We start from the raw sequence: 14,865 nt of genomic DNA, 5'->3' as shown, positions 1-14,865 counted from the left end.
TTAGCTGCTAATTGACTCAGTCTGCTTAAAATGAGCTTAATGCAATCTATTAATTGGTTCAAACAATCGATTAGGTTTAGATATGATAGGCATTGAATTTTCTTTTACTGTAAAACATGTAGTTACAGTATCTCTCTCTCTCTCTCTCTCTCTCTCTCTCTCTCTCTCTCTCTCTCTCTCTCTCTCTCATTTTCTGTGCTTGCGGAGGTGTGACATTCACAGGTTTCATCAGTAAGACACACATGGTTTTCTCCTCTTTCCTCTCCAGCTCACTGCACTGTGCCAGCCCTTAATGAGCTCTGTAATGCAGATTTTAGACGTGACGATTTGTTTGTTTCTTCAGCAGGCCTTTTACCAAGATCCTCACTTATTCCTACCAGGAGCTGCTATTTAAATGCTAAACTCTGCACTGTAGCCGTCATACTCGGAGGAATTGTTTTGCTAATGGCATTCTCATGTTTTAAACGACATTGTGCAGGTTGGCGCTATAATTTTAACACTATTCCTAGACCTCATGTGTCATGCCTTCACTCTAGCAGGAAAATACTATGAATTTTCACGCTTGCTTTCTTTGAAAGCACACGCCAGGCTGTATTGTTCATGCTCTGTTTTCATGCTCTGTTTTGTTGTAGAGGGTGTCTGGGGTTTTACACCAAGCCCTGAGCCAAGCTTTGAGCTTATTTACACAGTCAGCAAGAACTGAGCTGTCTCTAAGGAGCTGCTCAACTCTCACGGGACTCACTCTTGCTGTCGGGGAGCTTCTCTGATGGATGGTGCAATACTCAAGCTACATGGTCATCATCCCAATGTATATGTCAAACCTTGAATAAAACACATTCTGTCTTTCGCAGACCCTGGCTGCCCTTCCTAAAATGTTCTTCTGGTAGAAGAATTCAAGGGCATTCTAAAAGTAGTCCATACTTACACTGTATATACACTGCCATTCAGTAGTTTTGAAAGAAATTAATACTTTTATTCAGCAAGGATGCATTAAATTGATATTGTGATATTGATCAAAAAAGGAACAAAAATTGATAACAAAGACATTTATATATATCTTTTTTTAATCTGTAGATTATATATATTTAATTTGAAGTACTATAGCTTTGAGAACAACATTAATTTGACCAGTTTTGTGAATTGAAGCAACTGATTCAAAAGTTCATTCATCCAGTTCAGAAGAATAATTTGTTGACTAATGGCGCTTTTCCATTACCAGTACCAGCTCGACTCGACTCGACTCGGCTCGCGTTTCGCTCCGTTTTCCATTGCAGAGAGTACCTCCACAATAGTACCTGGTCGTCATTGCGACGCGACACACACCCGCTGGCCGCTACCCACACACACAGGACAATGGAGGAGATCGAGTGTATGCTGTTTTACATAATATTAGTAATGGGTATATCACGCAATCTCTGGCAAAACTATTTAAAAATGTCGGGGTTATTCAGGATACTCCGTCTGGCGTGTGCAATGATGACGCAGTGAATAGTGACGATTCTCTCTGACCAATCAGCAGTCTGCCGTGTTTCACGTCACATTTTAGTATTGCTCGCTTAGAACCTCGCTGAAGGTGATACGAAAAAAGGACTTGGAAGCAGGTACTGGTACAACTTTTACACAGTGGAAAACCAAACAAAGTCGAGTCGAGGCGAGCTGATACTGTGTAATGGAAAAGCGCCAATAAACTACTTTTTATTAACATGCCAGAACTAGGACAGATATTAAGGTTTTCAGTGAATAATTATTTGAATTTCCATCTATATCTCACACACAGCTATTAAATGGCTTCAAGAAATTTGGAATACAGATCTCACTACTTTTATGATACTGTCATGGTGCTTTTATGGCCTTTTGATATATGAAAGCTTTATTTTCTCTTGTAAATTCATGAAAGAGCATAGAACACACTGCACATTTTTGTTTCACAGAAGGAAAAGTCTCAGGTTTGGATGACGAGGGGGAGGAAATGATGACAGGATTTAATTTTTCGCTGAACCGTTCCTTTAAGACAAGCAACATCAGCATGTCCTTCTTTGTGAACTTGCTCTAGATACAAGCATATAACAAGTGGGTACAAGTTGTGAAACGCACATTCTCCTCCTTGTCCTACAAAGTGTTATTTGTATCCCAGTTTCCCTTTGTGTAACGCTATCAATAGCACTCAAGACACCTTTATGAAAATTTATGACTCGCCGCGGTCCCTCTGAGGATGTTTTCTGACAGAACAGTTATGTTTAGATAACCTGAGCTTTATAGAAAACGATGGGCCTCCTGGTGCTCTAGTATTTCTTTTCTGACACTCTGTCTTATCTTCTCCAGGTTATTACAGTGCTGAATTTACAGTGCAGCCCACAGATGCATTAGCAAACAAACTCCATCTAGAAGACCAGAAGGCTTGGAGACGAAGCACTCCTGTTCATGGAGGGCCGCTGGACCCTGCCGCTGTTTCTGGGGGCGTACCTGGTCCTCTTGGCTTCTGAGGTACGCTTGATTACAGGACAAGGCATCTACACCAACACGTGGGCCGTCCACATTGAAGGGGGAGCCGAGGAGGCTGAGAGGATTGCACAGAAACATGGATTCATCAGTCATGGGCAGGTGAGTGGTATCAATGCTTTATCAAAGATTCATCTCCTGTTTCTTGTGAGAGTTGCTATGTTTGTGTATGTGGGCATAATGCTGCATGAGGTTTGTAGTGATGTTCCAGTACATCACTCACCTTCTTGCTGTCAAGCTCTGTTGCTTTACACAAGAGGAAGACAGATTTGCACACACACACACCCACACACATAAGAAGTCCTTGTAGATGCTTGTCGAGTCGCCTTTCCCTTGCATCTGTCAATGTTCAATTCTTTAGAATGGATATGCGTCAGCTGTGATTGGGGAAATTAATTTCGGCTTATGTTGTATTCTTTTTCCCTGCTGCCCGCATTGTCTCATTTGTCTCGCCAGATGTTCCCTCTTCTGTTGTTATGGTATTAAACGCTTAGCTGGGAGACGAAAAGCAGGAATGTATCTGACAGCTGAAACATTGTATGTGAATGAATCCCTGTGAGTGCAATGCCCTCTGAGCTCGCTGTGAGGAGTCTGTGAATAGCACATGTGGGAGGACAGGAGTGGAAAGAGCTGCCAAAATGAAGCTCTCCTCTCCCTTCTTCTCCTCCTCTCCTTTCTCCTTCCCTCTCACATGTATCCTACTGTAAATCAGACCATAAACAATAAACACTTCAAACCCTGCTGAAATCCAGATTATAACAATTAAAAACATTTCTTGACCTAGTTGGTCCAGTAATTCTTTTTACTTGCCCTGCCAACATTTTCACCACAAGATGATCAGTTCTTTATTTTATCATTATTTTATAGAAATAATAACATTTTGTATTAAATGTTTTTTTCTTATTTTTTGCAATATGAAATTAAACCGCAGTAATGTAACTCCATAAAATCTTCTATGTTGTCTGTCTGAATTCTCCTTTGGGGTTTCTTGCACTTGAACAGATAAATACACAGAAAATGTCTAGTCTTGGTGGGTATCCTTATAAACACGGTTGGTTATTAGTGTTGGGCGATGTTCTCCATGGTCATATCCATCCTATCGTCAATAGTTTACTTATTTGAATGATTATTAATTTACTTATTTACTTGTTTATTTAATTATTTACTTTGTTTTATAATCATGGAGAATGATAATCTTTTTCCATCCTTTTGCGAGCAAAGATGGAATTGGTGATGAAGAAAAATGTTGCATAGCAAAATTTTACCTAAAATGCGAGACGTTTTCATTGATGGCTGATTTGTGCTGTGTTCAGACCTAAAGACTGTTATTATGCCTATATAATTTTAGTGAAGTATAAATAATAATTGTATTGTTGTTATTGTCATTAAAGTTTTTTTTTTATCTATCTATCCATCTATCACGAGTCGCCTCTCTAATGTAAACTGACAGAGCTGAACAAACTAAGTCACTCATTTTTGACCGATACAAACCAGCGATTCTGATATACACATCTCAGAGCAGTAGCAGTATTAGATCATTCAGTTTTAATTCCGTTGTTTATGCAGTGTCAGAAGTCAACCAAACACAATAAAATAACTATTCTGGTGTAACCTCAATTATTAATTTATTTTTTATTTTTTAGTTGTTGGTCAGAGTACACATAAATGAATGTCTTTGGCCATTCTATCAAGACCACCAATTTTTGTACTTTTAAAAAGCATCTCAAGACCCTGTATTTTATTCTATTTTATTATGGTCTGCAGGGCTTAAAGTAGTCCGGCACCATGTCGGATCTGCAGCGTGTGGCCATGTGAAAAAATAAATAAAAAATTGGGAACTTTCATGCGGTTTAAATTTTTTCGAGTCAATTGATTATAACCCCCCCCACACACACACACACACACACACAAACACACACAAAAAGTTCAGGCTCAGAATTTATTTTGGTCTGTCTAGCATCTGAGGTGATTTTAGGGCCTATTTACACTTGTCACTTCATGTGTAAGATAGCTGTCTGATTTTTTCAAACTGTTCCATTTACAGTTGGCCTCATAAATGTGTTTCCGCAAAACGAATATAAATCCGATCTTCAATTCCCACACTATAGCTTATGCAAAATGATGCAGAAATGATGCAGTGCCGAACGTTGAGTTTCATTTGCTGCAGTTTGCCCCTCTGCTTGCTGAAGAGATGCTCATCTCGGCAGGCCATATCTGTGGAGATGCGTGTCGCAGTCATGCTGTGGTATCTGGCTACAGGGAGCTGATAACACTCTCTCACACCTTTATTTCTTGCCATTTAGGGGGAAGTAAATTTACAGATGCAGGGCTCCAGACAAAAAATTATAATTAAGGAGCCATTGGCTCCTAGAAGGCAGAAAAAATATAGGTGCCAAATTATTTTTTTTAAGTGCCACAAAAGAATAAATGTGTTTTAATTGTATCATGTGTTGTCACGTCTGCCCTCCTTTTACAGCATCAGCATCTGCATCCATCTTGTGGATGTCCTGGGAAAGTAGGAAGAGAACTACATACAGTCACAAAGAATTGTTCTTAACACAGAATCTGAGCCAGTGTCACAAACCATAATAATGTCAGCATCACTTGGCCAATGAGTATAGTTTTGCCTCCTCCTAATGCATCCTATAAACGTTGTAGTAAGTCTTGCACACACCCAATCTATTTTCTTTATTAGTAATATCTGAGAGGTAAATTTGATGAAAGGCAGCTCTTCATATGCTAATATACGGGTGGTGTTGAATAAATTTTTTTAGCTCCTTGCAAGTACAAATATAAGGATTATGTGATATAGTCCTTATGTGATAATATATTTAGCAAAATTCCCCTTTCTATAGTGATTTTTCTTACTGACTAATGAGATTATGAGCATTGAATGGCTTTTCTGAGGTAAATTTGACGTTACGTGACACAAGCAGTTTTATACGTTCTTTTCAAGGTCAAAATGCTGATTGAACATTCAGGACACTATGGAGCGCCAAAACGACATTTATTGCTTTTATATTTTGTGATAAAATTTACAGAATTTTAAAGCTGAAAACAGCGTGAGTGATTCAGAAAATTTGTGGCCGAAACCAGAAATTCTGGATGCACTTGACTGAAAAACGGAACTGAAAATCCCCAAAAAAATGATTCACTGTCTAAATATTTCTTGGAGCCACTGTAGCTTTCATCTATTTTCTCCTTTTGTCCAAATCTATACTGGTTGACTTGACTTAATGAATTAGAGTCTTGAACTTTAAGAAAAACAAAAAATTAGGGGCATGGTCAAAGTTGTTTTTTCAGCTTTAATGTAGGTATATGAGTGCTCTTAAACACAAATGTAAGTGTAGATGACACATTAATGACTGCACAAACCCTCCATTCAAGGTGCACACGTAGACACGCGTAAAGTTTGATTTAAACAGCTTGAAAACTTTTTTTCACTCCATCCTTGTTAAAAAGCTTGCATTGTGATAGACTGTTATGTGTGTACGTGCTCTTTTTGTGTTTGCACAGAATTTCTGGCGTTCATTAGTGTGGCATAATGAACAAGCTCTTCCTGCATCTCCATTTATTTATGCCTGACACTGACCTGTCAATCAAACACGGGACACTTTCACACCCAGCACGGCGGATTGATTTTTCATTATTCATTTCAGACTCTCAGACAGATTGTGAGAGTCCTTGAAGGATCCCTGTGTTCTGAGTTGAATTTTTGATGCCATATGGTGCTTTCTCTCGTCTCCATCTCTCTCTCCTCCATTTGATGTTATTTTTTTTCTGCTCAGATAGTGCGACTTGAGCTAAGAGATTTGCGATGCAGGTCTCTGGGTAAGAAGGCGTGGCACGCTAATCTGAGCCATGGCCGTGTCTTGGCGTGGAGCTTCCTTGCATCAGAAATCCTACACCGCTGAAATTATATTGCTTCAAAAACGTGTTATATAAGGGAGGAACAGAAAGCGAGAAGCTGATGAAAAGTAGAGAGATTGTGAAAACGGGAAGAGAATAAGTAGCCAAAAAAATGGATGAAAGCAAGAAAATGATTCAGAGAGAGCTGAGCAGTAAGGCTCTGAGATGACAGGAAAGCTGAGCAAAAAATGGGCTGATATAAAGACCAATATATCAGACATAGACCAAAATACTGCAAGAAGATATGGAGATTGTTGCCTGATTAAAACAAAAAGTAATAACACTTTTTATTGAGTCATGCCTGGTTCAGACACAGTATAATACAAAATACACCCGTTTAGTCTGTAGTGTCTTTGGTCGCCCCTGAGGCTCAGCGTGAGCCCAAAACAGTGATTAAGGCTGACAAAAGTGACATCAGGTCAACAAATGACCCATCCGAAATAACAGAAGACATCTTATTCATCTCTGAAAGCTCCTGTCACTCTCCTCTGAAAAACGCGTGAGACATTTATCCAAGCCCATAATTACTTGATTGCCTGTCCGGAATCCTACGGGGAAGGCTTTGGCCTGTTTGCAGACAAGGATGGAGATAGATGGAGATAAAAGGAGCGAGAGTGGGGCTTAAATGTCATGTTTCTAGAGCTGTCATCCCTCAGAGCGATAGGATGTTCCTGTGAGGAGGTGGAGGTGGAGGAAGGGGGGGGGGGGGTAAGACTGAGCCGCACACGCTCTCATGCTGGAGGCTGTGAATGTCACTGAACAGGTGAAGTGTGTGTGTGGCTGTGTGCGCATTGTCTCTTAAGCCTGCTTTCAACACCTTACCAATCCCTGGCCATAACTAAAGCAAAATTCCTGCTGATTCCAGGTAATGGTACAGTTCAGTTAAATACATCTTGACCTGTTCCCCGTCATTTCCAGCACCAATTTAAGAGCTGTGACAAGTGTATACGCTGATACACTGTATAACACACAAGCTGAACAGGCTGTTGTAAGTCAAATTGACTTTCCCATCTTCATGACTACCGTACTAGACATTTCAAGGGCCTCCCACTGTCCACACACCTGCCACTTTTCTCCACCACTGTTGTAATGAGCATACCTGAGGAATGTAGACTTTCAGATGGGGAATAAGCAAAAAATTAGAAACAACTGGTTATTATCACTGCAACTAAAAGGAATGAGTTTAGGGAGCATTTCAGGAAAATTAATCCTTAACCTGAGAGTTGTGAACAGCTGCTGAACCCATTCAGCGGAAAAGAGATAAAATAATTAGCAGCAGAGTAACGCCATATGCTCTAGTTTTGCATTAGGGTGGTTCGCTGCTGTAGCTTTAGAAACCATTGACACCTTCTGTGTCTTAAAGGTCAGTAGTCATTTAGCATACCTTTTTATCTGTAGTGATTTGCTATACATAGAAAATTGATAAAATATAGCACCCTGATGGGTTTTTATCCACTACCTTTTGCTTTTCTACCACCTGAGTTCCCACAATCTATACATCTGCCACTGTACTTCTTGTCCCCAAAAAGCATTTTATTATTTTCCAGTACCCTTAAACTATTCCAGTTGCTCATAGGGCTAAACCAAAGACTGTAGCGCTGAATGCCGAGGGCATTGTTTCAGAAAAGAAGAGGAGGGTTGGGGATTTGCATTTGGAACAGGATTCTAGCATTTGTGAGGGTTTAATATGGGATTTGAGCAGCTTTTCATTGTCCTGACTGCAGTTGGTGTTGTTTTTGCATGTGCTGCGTTAATTGTGTGTGTGTGTGTGTGTGTGTGTGTGTGTGTGTGTGTGTGTGTGTGTGTGTGTGTGTGTGTGTGTGTGTGTGTGTGTGTGTGAATTACAGCTTAACAGGCAGCTGATCAGCACACTTTAGTGACGCATTTCACCCATCTCTCCCCACCTCTCTGCGTCTGCACACAAAAACACTCGTGATTGCTCCCATCGCTGAGCACAGCTCTCAAAGGCCTCTCTGCGCTTATAGCTGTTGGTAAGGGAGATGGTGGTGTGTGTATTGTGGGGTGATTGCCTTTGCCACAGTGCCTCGATATCATTGTCTTCTGTTAGTTTAGAATCAGACAGGTCCTGAGATTTGGTACACAGAGCAAGTCTTTGGTGTCTTGCCTCCAGTGTTGATTTTTAGTGTTTGGCTGAACGCACAAGTACACATAACACCTAAAAGGGAGTGATGCCTTGGTGCTAAAAGACTAAAGGATATGTTTATGTTAGGGCTGTCACTTTTGTGAAAAAATCCTTTTCGATTTTCGAGACATAAGTGTTCATTGAATCGATTGTAAAAAAAAATCCATGTCTATTTCAATTTTCGATTTTCCATGTCTAAAGACGTTTCCATTTTCAACGCCAAATATAGGCCAATCCACGGACAACTAACAGGCATTAGGACGAACGTAAAGAGGGCGCTTGAGACGCACAATTGCTGTGTGATGCGCGTTCGCTGCGGGCGTATCGTGACGAGCTGGACGCGCTCTGAGAGAAAGCGCCTTTCAGACAGGGCACGGCATTCGCAGCGCTATGAGACCCATTCATTTCAATGGCTTGCGAGACATTCTGTTTTGTGAAAGCAGCTCTTTTGTTTTTACCTCCAAAACACACCAACAATTGGTCAGATCTATGCCATTGGAGTGTGCGGTTCAATGGCTGAGCCATTCAATAGGCTACAGATAGCGCGAGACGTTTTGTTGCTGGGTCGACCAAGCGGTGCGTGCGCCGCGGTCAAAGTTTAATCGCGCAAAACGCGTTGTATCTGAAGCGCAACGCTGAACCCAGCGGCCAGCGCCGCGCATTCTGCGTCCTGAAAGCCATTAAAATCGATTCCCTATTTTCATTTTCGAAACTTTTCAAAAAGTGACAGCCCTAGTTTATGTGATGTTGAAAGATTCTCAAACGACTCCAGGATAATTTCAAATTGTAACAGTGGTTGAAACAATAACTGTGAAGATGATGTTATAGAAGTAGCATTATTATAATATATTTAAACAGCAATGTGTGTCCAACAGGGAAAACAAGATCTCAAATTAGAAGAGTTAAGTTTCTAATCAGAATGTGGCACTCTGCAACGTCTGTGAGCGCAGCGCGTTTTCTCACTTGAGCATGTGGATATTATTGTTTTTCTCAACATGAACGTGAAACTATATAAACACGATAACCAAATGCTGACTCGAGTCTATATGTACATTCTGTACGATAATTGGCACAGTCTGCTTTATTAGCGTGTTTTTCCATATTCGTGCTGCTTGTGCTTAAATGCTTTTGTTCTTTATATTTTTTTGTTTACACATATTGTTCAATGTTTTCAACTAAAAGAAAACCTTAAGATATATCGTAAGCTTGCTGTGTATTTATTCTAATCGTAAGTAGAGCCCGACCGATAAAGGATTTTGAAGGCCGATACCGATACAAATATTTGTTGGTTTTAAAATCCGATATTCCGATACATCGGCCGATATTTTTTTATTTTTTTTAAATGTCAGAAACGTGCAACAAAACATTAACAGATTTCCCTAACATTAGTTATTTGTAGTTATAAACATACAAATAAAATGATTGCTGCTACAGCCACAACTATTACTACCAGAATTATTATTGTTATTATTGACAGTAATAATTACAAAAAATAAATAAAATATTACTATCATCATCATGACATTTATATTATCATTAAACAAGATAAAGGTTTTTATCAACCTAAAAAAAAAAAACATTTTTCAACCTATTTTTAGGACAAAAAACCTTATATTCCGGTATATACTACAATGTCAGCTTGCTTATCCCTTTACCTGCACTTTTTAAATTCTTTCCATCAAGCTACATCAAACCATTTTCAATCATCAGTTGTTGCCTGCCTTCTAAAACCTACTATTTAGCGATCTAAATCCATTATGTGACTCGTTAATGCTGCGGCTGAACGACAGTCTGCAACGCACACTTGGCGTCATTGGATTTCACACACATGTAAAAGAAAAGCTAACTTTTATGCACAAGCTACGTTTGATACTTTTTCTCTATGTCTAAATGTTCACTCTTCGCAAGTCTAACTTACATTTTACAATGCAGGGACTGTAACTAGAGATATGCTAGTTATAAATACAGTAATCATTACTTTATTTAGGCAGAATAAGTTTGTTGTGGTTTCCAAGCTCGTTAACGTTAGCGGTCTTCCACTGATAGTGGCATTAGCTAGTCTATGATGAGCCATAATTTAGCAATGGATAACGTCATACTGCAAATTGTAAAACATACATTTTCAATATAACAGGCCAAGGAGAGATGATACGTCTCATTGCTATAACTGTCACGCTATTAAAGAAATACTTCAGTCACATTGTCAAAAGTTAAAAGGACAGTCAGTCAACTACACTGTAACAACGTAATGTGTTACATCATTTACCCTGTTACATCATTTACCCTCATGTTTTTCAAAAATTGTATTCCTCATTTTCTTCTGTGGCACACAAATTATTTTTATTATTCTTTTTTTTTTTATCAAATGAAAGTCTAACATTCTTCAGAATATCTTCTTTTCAAATTTTCATTTTTGGGTGAATTATCTATATTGCATATGTGAGCGAATGTCCACAAGAAAAAAGTTGTATTAAACATTTCTAATATTTAATCTAAATGCAGTAAATTGCTTGCCTCTGAAATTACTTTTTTTTTCTTCTTTTTTTTTTCCCCTGCTCTACATTCGCCATGAATTTCCAATTCATATAAAAACAACTTCCAATCAATTTCTGATGGAAAAAAAAATGGCCTGGGTTGTAGGACTGTTTCTTGTTGACTTCATTATAGAACTCAGAGAGCACATTGTTACATGTAATTTATATACAATAAGTTTTTTTTTGGTCCCCACATTGACTCTTCTCAAATTTCTTTAATCTCAAAAAGTCTTTAATGTCAAAAGTCCCCAGATGCAGACACTTCATTCACGTATACACATCTTTAATGATGTGGCTTTCCCCTCTGCCAACTTTTCCGAAATCATTACTCAAGAGCTGAGATGAGACAATATCTGAAAAGTCACGTTTACTTGACAGCATGGGTGTTGAAATGCAATCAGAGGTTTGTCAAGAAAGTTTAGAGCACAAATTTACCACAGAGTTCTAAGACTGTGCAATCAAATGCACACAAACATACAGGGACAGTTAAAAAAAAATGTTTTTGCATTCCCTTTTTTTTTTTTTTTACTTCATTTTTGTATTGTTTTTACATTTATCAGTTACACTGACATATTTGGCCTATAATGCTGATTTCAACTTATTTTAGGGGAACTTATCAACTTTCAAGTAGTGGGCCAATCTGAAGAATCTGTGGGCTAAGCATATTTACAAATGAACAAGTGTATTTACATATAGAGAAGTGAAGTGTTTATATTAGCGATGGTGTACAGAAGTTAATACGCCAATAAACACACCTTCTGTTCTATTCCGCTGCGCTCTATATATCTGTTTCTTAAGCATGAGCAACACATCCTCTGTGAAAGGCCCTTCAGCCTGCTGCCTTCTCTCTGAACATCTGATCCCTCCTGGCAGTCTGGTAATAGAGAGGAATACAGGATTGTGCTGTTTGCTGCAGGGTTGGTTAGAATGTTTGCTTTGATCTGGTGCCGTGACCCGGAGCTTTCATTGCTTTTCAAGTCTGCCTGGGTTTTGACACAATTCACAGTGGATTTCAAGAGAATTTGTTGATTTGAGATGATGAGAAGTACGCAAAGAAGACACGTTAATTTTTAAGACTAATTATCCATCAGCCTCAAACAGCACTTCCTCTAATCTTTATAGGATTCATCTGTTTTGTGTAGCCCACAGCACTTTAGAGAAAACTTTTAGTTACAAAGCGCTTGATGAAGTTCTCCTTTTTCTCTAACTCTAACTAGAGGAAAAGAGAGTCTGTCTGGCAGCTGTAGACGATTCTGTCTGATGTTCTGCAGGAGGTCGATGTGAGATTGATGCGATCAGCAGAGATGGTGGAACTTGAAATATCATGTCCTGGCGAGCTCAGTGTGACTCTAGGGCAGCGGTCCCCAACCTTTTTTCCGCCATGGACCGGTTTGATATCAGACAATTTTTTCACGGACCGGCCTTTAATGTGTGGTGGATAAATACAACAAAATAAAATGATATGATCGGCATAAAAACTGGGGTATTATTTAAATATAATCAGGGTGCGATTTGTGAAAAAAACAGAGGGGGGGATGTTTTGAAACATTTTTATTCATAAAAATAGATCATGAGAACATGAACTTCATCACTGCATTTGGAGGAATTGTAAAATCTTTTTTCTTATTAACTGAAGTAGCCTAACGTAATATTTTTACTCTAATAGCTTATCTTTCCCCACACATATGAACTGTGATCATGCAATAGCGTTAACTTTACATCGCGATCAGTGTTGTGCATGAACGCAATGAACGTGAACGAGAGCGGCGCTCTGGCAGGTATGAGCAGCACGCGCAGTTCACGTTCACGCTCATTTGAAAAGTCAGGTTTTACCAGGGCTTAATCCTCGATCGTTTCACTCAGTGGAAAATGTCAAAAAGACAGGAAAGTTTGCTTAACTTTTTCAAATACGCTGGACAAGATCCCAAACAAGCAAACATCGTTTCCGCTGATCAAAAAGGAGACCACGGTGGACACTGTAGCCTAGTGTCGATATCTCGTTATTTCGACATAAATAAGGGGACGTTCTAATCTGCATTAAGCCACATTAAGCGTTCGTATAGCCTAATGGTTTTCTATGGGAGGAAAATGCTTAACCGTTCATATTATGCGCTCATCTGATTTTTTTGTACATAGCATAGCCTATTTGTTAGGATTTTAGTATCATAATGATTAGTCTAATAAATGCATGCACAATTATCCGTGAACTTGATTTGAACAAATGCCTTTCAACTTGTGTGTGCAAAATTCAGAATTAAATTAATGTGCAGAAATGTGTACAAATAGAGAGTAGGATATGTAGGCCTACTATACTGTTGAAGCCATTAAAAAAGCGCGTTTCATATTTGTTAAAATATTATAATGTTTTTTGGTTTTTTTTCATTGATTTCCATTTGATTTATGAAAAGTGAACAGCACGACCGAGATAGGATGCGCAATATGGGACATGCGCGGGTCAGACATGATTTTAACCGTTGAAGTTGAAGTTGTTATAGAAAGCCTTTCTTTAAAGTGAATTTCGTTTTGTATAAATTGTATCTTAATTTTAATAAATTGTTCATCAACCAATTGCCTGTATTTAATGAATAGGCCGACGAAACAAATATAGCCTAACGGAGGCGCCCGCGCGCTCACATGCGCACGTGAACTACAGCACATCCTAACTTAACGAAACTCAGTGTATGCCTCACACAGACATGACAAATACATCAAATACACAAAGCTTGAAATGTCTTTAAACGAAATAATTAGAAAAAGGCTACTCTCTGATTATGTAATCCATTATTAGGCTTATGTTCATTTCTCTCTATAAGCGCGTTCACACGGAGATGGCGATCGTCAACTTCATCTTTGCAGCTGAGTCGACACTTTTAGAGAAAACACTTGTTTATTAATACAAATCAATACACGCGTCACCGGATTTACAGATGCACGCACACATATTATTTCGAAATAACGAGATATTGTGTTGAAATAACATTATTATTAATAATAGCCTACATCTTTGTTAAAATAATTTAACAAATGAACGTGAACTAGTTCATTTTTAGATATGTGAACTTAGTTCATTTAAAAAAAAAAAGAACTATGAACATGAACTAGTTCATTATCATCTGTGTGAACTGAACTTTGAGCTAGTTCTTTTTAAGTATGAACTGGCACAACACTGATCGCGATGCTGAGCTACAGTGAAATGATAGAAAAGACATGATCTGTGTTAGCAATTCGCCTCATTCGCGCAAACTGGATGCGCGAATGAGTCTCGCGTCTACCGCGCCGCGCTAAACACCGCGCAGCAGGACCTCTAGACGCGCGTTACATTGACTTAACATTGAAATCACTCGCGCCAGACGCTCAAGAGTGAGTGAGTAATCATTTTAAAATAAAATCGACTTTAATCAAACCACGGATCCGTGATAAGTTTTGTGATCCGTCTCGCCGTTAATGGAGTAGCACTGATCACTTTGAGGGGGGGATACATTTATCCCCACCGGGGATACAAATAATTAAGCAGAGGCAGGGATACATTGACCAGAAAGGGGGAAATCCCACGCATCCCCCCCGGCAAATCGCACCCTGAATATAATAATAAACGTGAATCCAATGTGTTGATACTCGCAATTTTATTAGCAGCGTCTTCGTAACATCGCGCCAACAACATAACATGAATAACATCCTCTCTGCCTAAATGTTTTTTTTTTTTTTTTTTTTTTTTTTTGGGAAATAATGCAAGTTATTTATTATTTTTGTGCGGCCCGGTACCAAATGACCCACGGACCG

The 14,865-nt window shown here is 38.9% G+C and overlaps 1 protein-coding gene across 2 annotated transcripts in view; it reads left to right on the top strand.

Moving 5' to 3' along the window:
- Nucleotides 1-14,865, top strand: part of furinb (furin (paired basic amino acid cleaving enzyme) b) — a 73,941-nt gene that overhangs the window by 2,523 nt on the left and 56,553 nt on the right. For both annotated transcript variants that reach the window (XM_079604199.1, XM_079604200.1), the window contains exon 2: nt 2,323-2,601. In XM_079604199.1, the coding sequence (XP_079460325.1) occupies nt 2,422-2,601 (180 nt within the window). In that variant the 5' untranslated portion in view covers nt 2,323-2,421. The remainder of the gene's footprint in view (nt 1-2,322; nt 2,602-14,865) is intronic.

Source organism: Phoxinus phoxinus (assembly GCF_949152265.1).
Source record: "Phoxinus phoxinus genome assembly, chromosome: 25".
NCBI classification, from domain to species: Eukaryota; Metazoa; Chordata; class Actinopteri; order Cypriniformes; family Leuciscidae; genus Phoxinus; species Phoxinus phoxinus.
Note: the sequence above shows the minus strand (reverse complement) of the source record. Positions and strands in the feature narration are given on the sequence as shown.